This window comes from Corvus kubaryi, unplaced genomic scaffold (assembly GCF_017639235.1).
Source record: "Corvus kubaryi isolate FWS band 111438036 unplaced genomic scaffold, C.kubaryi_AGA036_p1.0 split3-131, whole genome shotgun sequence".
Taxonomy (NCBI): Eukaryota; Metazoa; Chordata; class Aves; order Passeriformes; family Corvidae; genus Corvus; species Corvus kubaryi.
The window spans coordinates 4,435,985-4,450,649 of NW_024582083.1; the positions used below are offsets into that span (position 1 = coordinate 4,435,985).

At 35.5% G+C, this 14,665-nt stretch overlaps 1 protein-coding gene across 1 annotated transcript in view; it reads right to left on the reverse strand.

The window, feature by feature from the left end:
* Positions 1–1,900: 1,900 nt before the first annotated feature.
* The window catches only part of VEGFC (vascular endothelial growth factor C), a 71,034-nt gene continuing 58,269 nt past the window's right edge, over positions 1,901–14,665 (reverse strand). Inside the window, exons 4-7 of the mRNA XM_042014952.1 lie at positions 9,745–9,896; positions 7,425–7,534; positions 6,844–7,174; positions 1,901–2,421 (exon numbers count right to left, since the gene is read on the reverse strand). Of these exons, the coding sequence (XP_041870886.1) occupies positions 2,307–2,421; positions 6,844–7,174; positions 7,425–7,534; positions 9,745–9,896 (708 nt within the window). The 3' untranslated portion in view covers positions 1,901–2,306. The remainder of the gene's footprint in view (positions 2,422–6,843; positions 7,175–7,424; positions 7,535–9,744; positions 9,897–14,665) is intronic.

A 14,665-nucleotide genomic window follows, 5' to 3' on the forward strand; every position in this document is an offset into this window, starting at 1 on the left:
CATGCATTCAAGAAAGTAAGTCTTATTAAATGCTGATGTTTGTGATAAAGTCGAAGCTCCGTGTTCATTGGTCTCATTTTCGAGCTTCCTGTCTGCCCTTCCCTACTCAGATGGGTTTTACCATCTTGGAGTGTGGTATGCTCATTCGGTAGAAATGCAAGTAGCCACAGTGGGTTTATTAGCTGTTTTCATGAATCCTTTAAAAAAATTTAGACATGTGATCATTGCTCAGTTTAATAAGGTTTGGGTTTTTTAATTTGGATAGTATTTTAACATGCACTTTTTATAATCTACATGGAATTATTTGATGGAAAGTAGGTTTTCTTCTGCCTTCACTCATGCCCTCCTCCTTTGTAACCACAAGTATATTTTTTATCTGTTAGATACCTGCTTACTTAGGCTCTGTTCCTGGTACCAGATTTGGTTTGTCTTCTCTTCACTGACTCTCTTCTGTATTGGGCTGGGATAGAAATTTAAAATCTTCACCTACAGTTCCTTTAAGCAGTTAAATTACAGAAGAGGATGTTTGGATTTTTTTGAATGCTGAATTAAGTTTGATCATTAGCCTCTTGCTATTATGTTGACATTGCCAATTTAGACACTGATGACTTGCATGACTGGACATAATTTGCATGACATAATGCCACTGGATGGGAAGTGTGAGTTGTTATAGTTGTGCATCAATGTTAAACTGTTGTCCAAATGTCTACCTACATTTGATTGCTGAAGCAATATAGTAATAAAGACATTGTTCAGTATTTGCATACCTAAACTTTACCCTGTTATCCTATTTGGATAATAAATATCTGGCCTCTTGGAAGAACACTGAGCATAGCAGGCATACAGTGGAAAGTGTGAAGTCTCAAAGTATCTCTCCTCCTGTTAGCCTGCATCAACCCATGATGGGGATGGAGTAATCAACAGGAATTTTCACTCAGTTTTAGGAACTATGAAATACAAAAAATCTAGAAAAGTAACCCCTCCTGGCAAACTTTCTATGATATTTCATTAATAACTCTTTAAAGAACAGCTGCTTAGATCCAGCACTGATGTCTACAATTATTTTTACAGATCTGACCATTCCTGTCACAAAAATCTTGCTTTGCAGCTTTGCTTGTTCCACTTCTGCACCCAATAAAGTTTCCGTAAGTAAAGAAATTCCTTCCAACTTCTGATACATTTTAATTTTGAATAGATTGCTCTTCCCATCCAAGTTAAAAATCTTACCTTTTTTTAAAATTGTAGGTGTTTGATTTCACATTTTCTGAAAGAGACTTTTTTAATGTAGAGACTGTGTCAATCCACAGCAGACTGGTCCTTTCATGTCCCCATTGGAATACATACTTTTTCCCCTTCAAAATATATTTGCATCTGTATACATTGATGAAGAGATCTGATTGACTCAGTTAAGCTCATCAAAGCATTTTGAATGATTTAACTGTAAAATTTATAACGTAGCCTATAACACTAAATAAAAAGCAGTGTTGGAATTTCCACTTTCATACCAATAACCTTGAATAGACATTATTTTATACTTTTCCTTGGGAGTGCTGCTAAGAAATAAAATAGGAGATGAATATATTGGAATGTGAGTAGTTGCTACTGTGCTTTAAACATAGTCCTTATACTTGGGCAATGTACAGAATCTCCAATGTTCCCACTGTCATTAATTATACCTTCTTTGCTACTGTCATTCTAGAGCCAGAAATACCACTGGCTCACAAAACCCTCCGTACAACCCTATTCCAAATGGAAAACACAACAGGTATGAGAAAATGTCTGCAGTCTTCCCTCATAAAAGTGCTTTCTCCTTATTGCCTTTTTCCCCTGTTAAGAACCCTGAAAATAGAGTTGAATCTGAGTTCCTTTTTAGGCAGATGATTAAACATTCTCACCATTATATAATACAATTTCCATTTTATTTTAAACATACTTTGCATGATATAAAAATATTGATCACAGTGAGCTTTAACAATTGTTACTGCTATAAACAGAAATGCTGCACGATGGTTTTAGTGGAAATAAATTATATAGTCATTATCTCTTAAAAAAAAAAATCACAAGAAGGAGAACCTAGGCTGTTTGGTCATTGACAGAAAATAAGTCCTTATTGAGTTCTTTACAAAACACGAACCCCAGTTGTTTTCTACATTTGCTTTCCACATCTTGAGAAAAGCACAAGTCTGTCTCTGAAAGCCCCACAGGGTCTCTGGTGAACATTTAATTCCAAATATTATCAAAGTTTCTGTTGTTCTTTTGTTCTAATGGAAAAATGTACACCAACATAGCAAGTAGTGCTCTCTTCACTAATTCATAAGCGGTCTTTTCCAATATGTAGGTACACAGCGGCACACTTCTTCACTGAAGTAAAATCCAGCATCGCAGCGTTTCGTTCGCACTGTACATGGAGGTCTGTAACAACTAAAGAAAGGAAAACAAAAAGTGGACATTAATATAACACAATCATTTATATTTACCTGGGGCAGAAATCCGTGTGCCTTCACTTTGCCATTTCTCAATGGGATATTTAATTCCTACAAGTATATATGTTTTAACTTTTTATGTTCTTGCAACAATTTTAGTCAGACTAATCTTCGCAAAATACAATGAAATAATAATTAATTATACTGAAGAGAAATTATTCTATTGCAATGGATACACATGGATCTTTTTTACCACACTGTTGGTTACAGCCACATTCTAATCTTGAGTAATATGTTTTTAAATTTTGTTTTGAAAATAGGATATATTTCTGTACTCAAATTGGCTTGTTATAACCTACTGCATGCTGCAAATTGGAGGTGGTAATCTAGAATTAGATGATAATCAAATCTATCATCCTCCTACCCAGGACTGTTTCTCACCTTATTGGTTACTGCAATAAGCCTGAGAGAGGTTTGTCTACATATGTTACACTGTGACTCTGGTCTTGAAAATGAGAACATACTTCCTTTCAAGTTGCAAATTCCCACAGCCAGTCTCTGAGGCCAGTGGGAATATATCTACATTCATATTGCATCTGCGTGCATTCTGAAGAAAAATCAGAGCCTATTTATCATGTTTCTGATAAAACTTAATGGAAAAAGGACAGAATTAGTGCCTACCTGATTAAAATAAGTTTTGCAGAAATACAGCATTGAACCACAAATCACATCTACCTATGCAGCACCAGAATTTTTCCTCACCAATTCCTTGACTGAAAAATACAACTTATACAAAGATAATATCTCTGGTTGTCCCTGAACCCTTCCTTTTCCTATTTAATTTTTCTATTAAAACAAGAACTTGACCCAAAATAACCTTACAATAACAATGCTAAATACTTTCTGGTGTATAATGGAGACAAAGTACAAGTCTGGGATTTTTTTCAGACACTGGCAAGGAGTCAAAAGACAAAAGTGTATGTCTTAAATTTCACCATAGTTACACTTAAAACTTGTATAATGTGCACTTAAATAATGTGCACCTGTTTTTGAAACACTGATATTATGGTCTGTTACAATAACTGTTACTAACATATATACAGCACGCTAAATTGCACAATGTCACTCTCCTCTGCCCTAGGTAATTCTTATTTCAGGCTTGTGGCTACTCTTACTGTTGTTGCAAATAAGTTAGTATGTAGTGTGCTTGTTTTGGATACTAAGTTACTACTTTGCAATAATTTATGATATGAGGTCTGCACTACAGTTGCACTAATTCACACCATCTAGTTCAGCCAATGAATTTGGCTATGAGGAAAGCAACAAGGAATGAGGAAGACTGCAAATGTGACATTTATTAACTAGTGTCACATCTTGTTCAGTGTTTTCAATGTCATTTATCATTGATTAGTTCACCACTGTGATCTCTGTAATTAAGGGAGTAACATTATTTTGTGCCACAATAGATATTTGAAATCAGTGTAGCAGCTCATGGGAATCTCTCAAAGTCCTACTTGTCTTTTCCCCCTAAAGTTTGGACACGGTGGTAAAAGGCAACAAAAAGGTTTGTGAGTGAATAGGCAACCAGCAGTAGGTCTGTTCTGGGCAAAAGGTACTCCACAGAGATTCAGTGGATGAAACACTGAACTCACCTTTTTGCTGTCTCTGCCATGAAAGTTCAGACCATTTCAGGTACTGAATGACAGTAAAATGAAATAAGAAGAAAAAGATGCAAAGCTAAACTCTTCCACACACCTATGACTGTACACAATGAAAAGCAGTCATGTAAACACTAAGCATGAGGAGCTTACTTTGTTTAGGATTCATGCCTCCTTGTGAACTTCAATTTGCAGCTGAGATTGCTATACAGCACCTCTCCCACATGAGTTTGTGTCCAGCAGCAGTCAAGCTCAGGTTACTTCAGTCTTATCCTAATTTGGGACATTTCAAAAGAGCAAGAAAGTCCCTCTCCTCCTCTAAAGTGCTTAGCAGATGAAGTTCCTAGTAATCTGGCCCAGCCAAAACTGACCAAAATAAATTTTAGAGCTGGTAGCACAGGGTGAATAGCAGCACTCATTGTAACTACATAAACGTGGTTTCCTTAGGAAACTGCTGAACAATAGACAAGGTCTTTCAAAAGATTTGGTCTGAATGCTGTTTATGGAGTGTTTTCATGTGACAGAGATCTGTTTCAATGAGCATAATCTGAGCACGCCGGAGCTCAGACAGATGTTCTCTCACTAGTCCTAGTGCTGGGCAAATCAGAAGCAACTTTCTCATTATGGTCAATAATTGTGATTTTTTGCTGCAGAATGCCCATATAGTCACTGTGGGCAGCCTAGCAAGGCCACAGATGAAACAAGTCTTGGGCTGATAGCATAAATCACCTGAAAAGCCAGTATCCTGAAGGTTTTTTTTTTCCATCCCATCCTCTGCTTTGTAAATGATTTTGTATTACTTTCATCTGAAGCAGGGTGTAATACTAGAGGTAGAGGCATTTTAGGTACAGTGCATAAAGATATTAGTGCTTCAAAACCAGAAGCTACAAGGATTACTTGTCTCCACAGGGAGCTGTCTAGGACATGACAACAGGATTATGTTCATGTCTAGGGCTCACACATCTAGCACAAAGCTAGGCAGAGTTGTTTTATAAATTTATTTATGTTTTATAAATTTATAAAATTCATATATATATTATATAAATTCAATTTTATAATTGATGCTGTTATAAACCAGCAAGAGATCTTTCAGAGATAAAAAGGGTGTTGCAGGGATTTTTTCCTTTTAGAGACAGCTTGTGCTGGACAGAGACAAAATGTGAGAAACCTACACTAAGTCTTTTCTTAAGGAGAAGAGGTTGCTCCCTCTATTTTCCTTGGCAGTGCTAAAATCTACAGGACTATTGGTTCCAGTGGTATAAAGGTTTTCCCCACACAAAACCAAAAGAAAAACAGCTCAGAAAAGAGAAAAAGGTAGAAGCACCCTATATCATACTGTCCTTGGAAGTGAGAAAGTGATTCAAACTTTTTACTGTATTCAACCACAACAGAGAAAGGCTGAACTCAATTTCCTCCTTCAAATACTAAGTCTTTAAATCAACAGACACATTGAAATCAACATTGGATATTTATTATGACATTTCTTAACTTCTCCAGTTGTGCATGTTCTTTTAAAATGTACGTGGTTTATATTTGTAGCACTGCTGGAAGTGACACCTATAGTGTAAAGGCTTTGTAAAATGTAGAGCTTATGTAACCAGGCTGGTTTCTTTTCCTCTGCAAACATAAAATTGAAATGATGTGAGTTGAATTATAGAGAAAAATTAGTTTCTGATGTTTCTAACAGCTCTTCTATTTCACTTCAAAGGCCAAATATTGGAAAACAAGTAATGCCAGTCATCTTTTCCCCCATTTCAAAGACTTCAGTGGAAATATCACTACTTATATGTGACATTTTTTCATTATAAAGATGAAATGATGTCTATATATCTAGAAATATATTTATCCCAAATAATTACATGTTAAATTAAATGTGTTATTTTTGATAAAGCATCAGGTTACTACAGACATTTAAATGTCCTAATTTGCTATTTTCCATTTGCAGTGCATGAATTGTTGTCATTCATGTAATAGAAATAATTCCCCTATACTAGAAATAAGTGATCCTTCTTCTCCAAATGGCATTGCTTAAGTATTTTTTAAATTAATTTAATTAATGAATTTAAGAAATTTACAAGAGAATTTTACAGGAAAGCTTTCCTCACATAATATACAAAGCAGAAATAATGCTGGTTGTTTCTCAGAACCTAAAGTCATTCACATTTATGTATATAGACTGCTAATGCTATGGGTGTATGGAAAGAAAAGGCCCTAGGGTATATAAAGAAACTGCAGACTTTTCTTCCTAAGTTTTATTTTAAATGGTGATCTGGGAAGTCTGTTTTATAGTTATACATGTCTACTTTTCACAAAAATCACCCAGAGCTGGGTGACTCCAAAATTTAGGAAGTGGAAATGAATGATGTTATCTCCAGAATTACACCCTGAAATCTAATTAGGAATATTTGAGTTATTTCAATATTTGAGTTACTTGAATTGCAATATTCAGTTCATGGGGAAAAACAGAGTAGGATTTTAAATACCATAAGATATAGGGAGATTGAACTTAGGGTTCATTTTCACCAAAAGGAAATAAGTCCCATGAAGTAGTAGTAAGAGTACTAAAAACTAAACATGGTTTAAATACTTATTATGCCTAGTAGCTTCCTCTTAGAGATTATCGACGTCACAGAAGATAAAACTGAAGACAGACTTACTGTTTACTTAAGACTGTTACAAAGCAATTGAACAAGACAGCTAATGTCACAACCCAAAATTTTATGCCTTGAACACACTAAAAGAAATTAATACTGAGGTTTTACCTGCATGTCTGGTGATGGAACCTTTTTCCTTTCAAGAAGCATTTATTGGGAGATTCTATACATTCACAGATGCATTTTGCAGGATTTAGTGGCTGATGTCTAGGACAGCTCTTTTTACATACACACTGGCACTTTTCTTCATCAAATTCCTTGTTGGGCCCACAGGAAGCAGGGATAAGTTTGTTTTTGCACATGCACTGACATGATGATCTGTCCAATTCTTTGTGAGGTCCACAGCTTGAGGGCCGCACGCCTCCTTTGCAGACACATTGACAGGTTTCTTCATCCAGCTCTTTATTTGGTCCACAAATATGGAATCCTTCAGATGTGTCTACAAAAGCAGCAGAGAAATCACACTATTACCAGAATTTTGTGTCTACTCTCACACCTATTTTTATGGGAAGAAATGAGCAAATCCATACCTTTTACGGTGTTTCAAAAACAAGCATATGTAAAAAGACAGGCAACAACCAGTAGTAGTATTGATACAGAAAAAGACACAAATAATTGCTACTACTTCTTTGTCTTTAGGTGAATCTAAACATAGAACTACACTAAATCCTTTCAGAAAAAGTGCTTACCAGAATCTCCAAGGTGAGAAGAGAAACCAAAATCATGCTGTGACAAACATCTGCAAATTTGATTATTCCAAATATGATTTTTTGGACAGGTCTTGTTTGCCACATGACACCTGTGAAATTAAAAAATGCTGTTGATTTACTACCATAAGAACTCAAGGAGAAAAAAAAATAAATCAATTCTAGCTGTTGATTGCTTTAGTTTCTCTCCATTGCAAATATCTTTCTAAGAATGTCAGTTCATTCATAATCTTTTTTTTTATTCCTGTCAAATCTGTTACTAAAGGTTCTCCCCACTACAGAGATTTTCAACCATTTATTGAAGAAACTTTCTCACATTTCAAGTTTCAGCTCTAACCTCTAGAAACTTATATTTGTACTTTGCTAATGTAGTTTGGAAACAGCCCTAGAACATAAGCCTCAGGTAGAAAACAGGAGTATAAAACATTTTTGCATGCCAAATACTGCATGTAACGCATCATTTTATGTGTTGTTTTAAGTACAAAAATGTTTTCAAACTTAGGATATCAAAAGACAGCAGATAAATTTTATAATGAATGCTGTAGACAAAACTTAAAAAAAAAAAAAAATCAGTTTATCAGATTCCATTCCAGTTTATGTGAAATTTATGTGCCATTAGCTGACACTTTCTCATTAGTCACTCAGATTCTGGTGAGCTTTCTTGAACCTAAAGATTTGAACTTTAGCAGCGCTGCCTTTAAAAATAAAGGCAATATACAAGTTAACACTTTAGTCCTCTTTTTCTGCTACAGTTTGTAGCCAAGGTAGTGGAAACCAAAGAAAGCAAAAAAATCCAAAGGCAGCAGCTGTTGCCTTTTTAAAGAATGAGTGAACTGAGCTATCTGGTGAATCACTGATAGAATATTTATGTGTATTATCTCATCTTCATCTCTTGCAATTTCTTTATCACCACAGCTGACATTACATCTTTGAACAAGTCAAGCCTAACTTCTTGTATCCGGGCTGTGTCATTTATTCATCGTTCCTGTAGTATTTCTAAAATCCTACTAATCTGTTAAGACAACACCTACATTACTCATTTGATGCACTTTTCATTCCCCTGAGCACCATTACTCACACATTCAAAAATGCAGGTGCTGGGACATTCTTCCATGATCATCATTCAAGTACACCCCTCCCCTTCAGCACACTAAATCACTCTGCTTGTACAGACTGCTGTAGTTTAACATCACCCTGCTTCCCCTCATGTTTTATCAAACTTGTGTTTCCTGATTTCATTCCACTAATGGTCTCACTCTTGCTGCCTCACTTGGCATATGTTTCCTTTAGCCTGCCTCCTGATTCTGTTTGAGAAATAGTATGGATAATTTACAGACATATTATTGTGTTCTGTTAAAAAAACCCAAACCAACCAAGTCAAGCTACACAACAACAAACCAAAGCCTCCTGCCTGTTTTATTGTACAAAGCCATAGATTCTGAACTTAAAGACAGTATGTAACAGTAGAGGAGACCTTTATATATTCTGATCTATTACTGTGTCGTCTTACCTTTGTTGAAGCATGATTCCGTAGTCACAGGAGAAACAGCGACCTGTGAATGCTGGTTCAAGTCTGGTGTCTGTACTCTCACCTCCCTCAACTACAGGTAGCTGTTTCCTGGCTAGAATAAACTCTTGCCCTGGTCATTACAACAGCTCTTAGTCTAGAAATACTGAGAAGCTAGAGAGAGCCAACATCCTTTGACTTTATTATTAACTCTTGGGTTTTTATTGACTCTTTATAATCTGTTAATTATGTAATTAAACTAATTATCAATAGATTTACTTCCAAGCCACTGTTTATGATCCATGCTTTGACAAACAAATTAAATCAGTTGAACTCAAATAGAATATAATCTATGTGTCAGAAAACATCCAGACTTAAACTGAATGAAACCACTGAGGAAAATGCTTAACACCTCAGAGAAATTTGCTCTATTCACTCACCTTATTAAAAATGTCAACAATTAATTCCAGTCCAGCTTCTAGTTATTGATTCTTCCTTAAAGCAACTGTTAGTCTATTATGTATTTTTGACCTCCTAAATATTTATACATCAAGAAAATCCCACACACATTGTTCTTCAGTTTTAAATCATCTCACTTCAGTTTATCTAATGGGTAAAAAGGTAATTTAGTAACATTCTCTTTGTGTAAAATAATGGCAGCTCCCTTGCAGAATGCGTTCTGCTACTGCTATGTATAGATCACCTATCCTAACTGTGCAACCTGCCCAGCAGTATTTTAAATCTGATCATATAGGCTTGCTCATAACGTGAAAGGAAAGACAAGCTTATACTTACTGAGTTTGTGCTGCTGGCAAGGAACGTCTTATGATAGAGTGGACTTGTCTGTAAACATCCAGCTTGGACATGCACCGGCAGGACGTGTGGTTGGCAAAACTGACTGTGACGGGCTTGGGGCCGTGAGACAGAGGCACCGTGATCTCAAACAGCTACAAAAGGCAAAGCAAGAATCTTCTTACAAAGATCACTAATGGTCCAACTAAGCAAAATATAAGGACATACGAAAAACCTATCACGAGTTTAAGTTCAGATTTTTTGTTTTGGATTCTTGTTCCAGCTGCAAAACAAGTAGCACTTCTTAAAATTTTGGTCTTGAGTCATTAATATGATAAGGCCACAAGTCCATGTCTAGTTTGAAGTTTGGTACTGTCCTGGGGTAACCGAAAAAATTAATGCCTAATTGCCACCAGGCATACCTACTGAGTTTTCACTAAGTTCAACACAGTCTTCTGGAAAGAGACTTTCTAATCAACTTTTTGATTATACTTACAATCCCTTTTGCCTTTTACACCAATGTGGCTCCATTTCCCTGATGTATTATAAAATTCCCTTTAAATTAATCACAAAACGCCGAGATGCCTCTGGCAAGAAGAGCAATAATCATAACACAGAGGTTTCATTTTTGTACTGATATATGACAATTGCTTTATGTACTTATTTCTTTTAAAAATATCCATCTATTTGAAGGCCATCATAAATTATAATGCACAAGCTAGGAAATTGGAGAGGAGGAAGGTGGTGTTGTAGATAAAGACAAAAAGGACTGTGTTTATGAAAATAGCTTTAATTTCTGCATACAGTATATACTTAAGACAAATACATGCTTGAGTTCTTTGAACATGTTTTTTACTACTGATCTTTAATCAGAGGACAAAACTCACCTACATATGCAAGACTTTTTTTTTTTTTTTTTAACAAGTTGTACTTTTCTGCACTGCTGTTGAGACCTCTGACAATCTGGACAGCCAGAAACCTACAAATGGACAAGCTTTTACTATCTTAAATACCTGCTTAGAAAGCTGATTCTTAGAAGATATATATGAATTGATGGGCAGAACAAAGAGTATGAACTTAATTACAATATTACACATGTAAAGAAAATCCTGTTTTCTGTACTCTCACGACAGTATGAACTTGCTTTTCTGAAGCTGAAACAAAAACCCACTGCAGCAAGAACTGATAAATCTTAGAAAATAGAATAAGTATGAGTCTTTGAATGAGCCTAACTGCAGCTGGAAAACAAGTGCATATTCTTTGTCTATTCTTGCAGTAGGCCAGTTTGCTATGCTGCAAAGCATAGCAGACTCCAGACCACTGAAGATGGCAGCATAGGACTATTGCTACATTTCCAAACCACCTAAAAGAGGTAGGTCCCTGCCCAACTGTCCTGTTCAGCTTCAGGAGATCACTGAGGGAAATTTCACAAAAACAGCTGAGATGGATCAATCACGGGTGGAAGTGATGGTGAACATGAATTAATCTTAATTTACATTTATCCTTCCATTAAAACTGTGAAAGGTTTGGAGACAAATATTGCTAACAACTATTCCCATCAACACTTCAGTGGTACAATGAGAAAAAGGTCTAGTTAAACAATGTAAAGGTAGCTTCCTTGACCTCCTTGAATTACCTTCAGTTGTTCAAATAAATTCTCTTAATAATAATGTATTTTACATCACCTGAGAGTTGCTATTGTTGATACATAAAGTCAAAAAAACTAAGCCAACTATTGTATTTTTATCTATATACATTATATTTATAACTCAACTATTTGTATTAGAGATTATATTATACATAGTGTTATATTCCTAGTCCCCACTCTTGTAAAGTGCTTAAGACAAGACATGAACTAACATTTTGAAAAAGAATAGAAAACAGACCCATCTTCATTAATGGAAGTGCTGGAATTTAAATACTGGTGTTGGAATTATTGATTTGTTCTTCCTTCACTTTTGCCAGCACATGTTGTTGGGATACTATATGAATATTTATTCCTCTCTTCCAATAACGAAAATATATAAAGAGGTTTCACAAGAGGTTTCAAATTATTGAAAAGTAGTCTGTTACAGAAAAGGTATTTAGTGCTGCGAATAGTTCAGTTTAAATTATCTCTATCAGTTGAAAATAAGACTCATCCTAAAGAAAATCTATATTCTGCTCTCAGATGTGATAGCAGCATCTCTAAATTCAATGAAGCTATTTAAGTGTAAACTCTTAACATGCAACAGTTGTGTTTGAATCGTCATCTAAAGAAAACATTTCAGATTAGGTAAAACCTGACCATAAACAATGCTTTATGGTTTTGATAACATCTACAATTTTTTTTTGCTCACCTTCCTCATCCAACAGAACAATAAACTCAACATCTGCTTTCACTATGGGGCATGTTTGGCAACATTTAACAGCCAAATGTCAGTACCTAGAAAGGATATGTCTGTGAAAAATGCCTCATAACCAGTACGAGGTTGGTTCTCAATTCTTTTTCTGGCAACATTCTGGCTACTATGGCTACTGTTGCTGGTACCCACATGGCCCAAATGGGTAACACTTCCTGGAGACCAAATGGCTTATATTTCTGTTTGATCCCTCATTCTCTAAAAGATTGGTTTTACTGCATTCTTAGAAGCCCAAATCTTCTCTTCCTTTCCAACTTTAAATTATAATAAAAAACAGACTAATTCACTCTACAGGCAAAAGGGAAAAGCCATTTCCTTCATGTACCGATGCCTAAAGACAGACATCCAGTCCCAAAGACTACAAAGAATGAGCTTCAGTCCCCAGAAGAACATAAGATCTGATAGCAGAAGGGATTAGAGCAGTTTTTCAAAGTGTAGAGCTTTTATTGTTCTGAAAAATGCTATTATAATAAATGAAACAGCAAATTAAAATACATTAAATGAGTATTACTCCAGTCAGAGGCAAATAAAAAAATAAATTCAACTTGCTGTTCTGTACCTTTCTGCCACCAACACTGCATTGTCAGGAAAACAGTGGAAAGTAACAACAGAAGCAATAAGTGATTGTATAACTAAAGAGTATTATATATAAGAAAAAACAAAAAAACCCATACAAAATCACAAAGCTCTGTCCTCCTCCAGAGAAGCTGCTAACTGTAAACATAAATCAGTAACACACTGTTACTGATCAGAGTGCAACACATACTAACAGAAGCTCTGTGTAGATGAAGAACAGTTGAAAGCCATAAATAAATAATGCATTGAATAAGAACTCAACACCTTCCATTCAGCCAGTCTAAGGCTGTTTTGTCATAGAAAGCCAGATGGCAGGTCTTCCAGTCTTTCTCACCCTTTTTAGGATTTCTCTTTCAAGTACTGTCCACAACCTACAACTTAGTATGTTTTTAAACTTTAAAAAAAAAAAAAAAAAAAACCTGACAGAACATGGGTATCTCTGAATGTGTTGACAAAAAGCACTATCAGAACTCCTGAAAATGCAATTTTCCATATATTCCTTCTCACTGATCCTTAGAATCATAGAATTGTTTGGGTTGGAAAGGACCTTAGAGATCATTTAAGTAGAACCCCTCTGCCACAGGCAGGGACACCTTTCCCTAGACCAGGTCACTTTAAGCCCCAAAAGGCATGTAATTTAGATCCGTGGCATTGATAGCTTCTTCTTTATACTAGAAGGACCTCATGCCATACTTTCCAGAAAACTGCAGATTTTTATACAGAGGATTTATTTGCTTCAGTGGCTAAATTAATTTATTCAGCACTGTCACCATATGTGCCAGTATCCATTGTATCAGCACACATAAAATTATTATTATGCTCACTGACTTCTGAAATATATCAAAACTGTTGTTACGTGGGAAGGCCATCATTCTAGATACTTTTCAAATGCAGGATTTATGTATGTTTTTTTCCCAAGATTTACATTAACTACACTATGTTCTTCTGATGGACTGTGGTTTATTTTGGCATGTTTCCCTTAAATTGATTGAGTCTAAGTTTCCATCACTTGTGATCTTTGCACTTTAGAAAGTGCCAGTAAGGCCAGCCAAATATAACCAGTGTAACAGAGTACAGTGTGTCTAGAGGGGTTTTTAAGCTAAGGACATGAGACTGATTTTAAAACTAAACATCCTATATTGAAAAGAATGAAAATAAACTATTTGAGAAATGGAACATCATCATTATTTTACTATCTAACTTTCAAAGCTTACGTGGGATATAACAACAGGTATTTGATATAATAAATTCATATTTATTTAATCTGCTTGTGTTCCTTTTTCTATTTTTTTCTATTTTAATCCCTTTCTTTTCCCAGAAATATTAACAAAAAACATTTGGAACTTATGTATCTCCCACTATTAATAGTACCTACTATATCACTACAATAATCAGTCTAACAGAAAAATGCATGGGAAAAGGTAGAAATGGTAATGTTCAAAACAACTGAATATTCTTGTGGCATATCTCTGAATTGTGAAAAAGAACACCATGCACATCCCAAACTGGGCAAATTTCAAGCTGTTAACTTGTTTCCTGTGAGAAAATCTCCTCTAAATCTAATTTTGATCTGCTTGGATAGATGTTTTCCCTTGAGGGACTGTAACTGTAACTGTGAAACAAGATGATTTAGGACCTTTACAACAAGTGATCTGAAAGAAGCCAAAAAAATGTCCTTTCTGACAGCCAAGAGGGAGAATGGGATGAGAGCTCTTTGACATCTGCTTTCTACTTCCCTTCAACCTATAAGCAAGTGGCTATAGGTGGGGCATAAAAAAGTGCTGCTCAGGGACAGGCTAGAGCAGCACCAGGTGGTTCCATAATCTTTGTAACCACTGTTGAATTATTTGTGCCATGGAAACAGAGAACAGCTGTTTAATAACGAATTAGAGAAAAAACCCAACACAACCACACCACAAAACAAAAAGCCAACCAGCCACATTTCC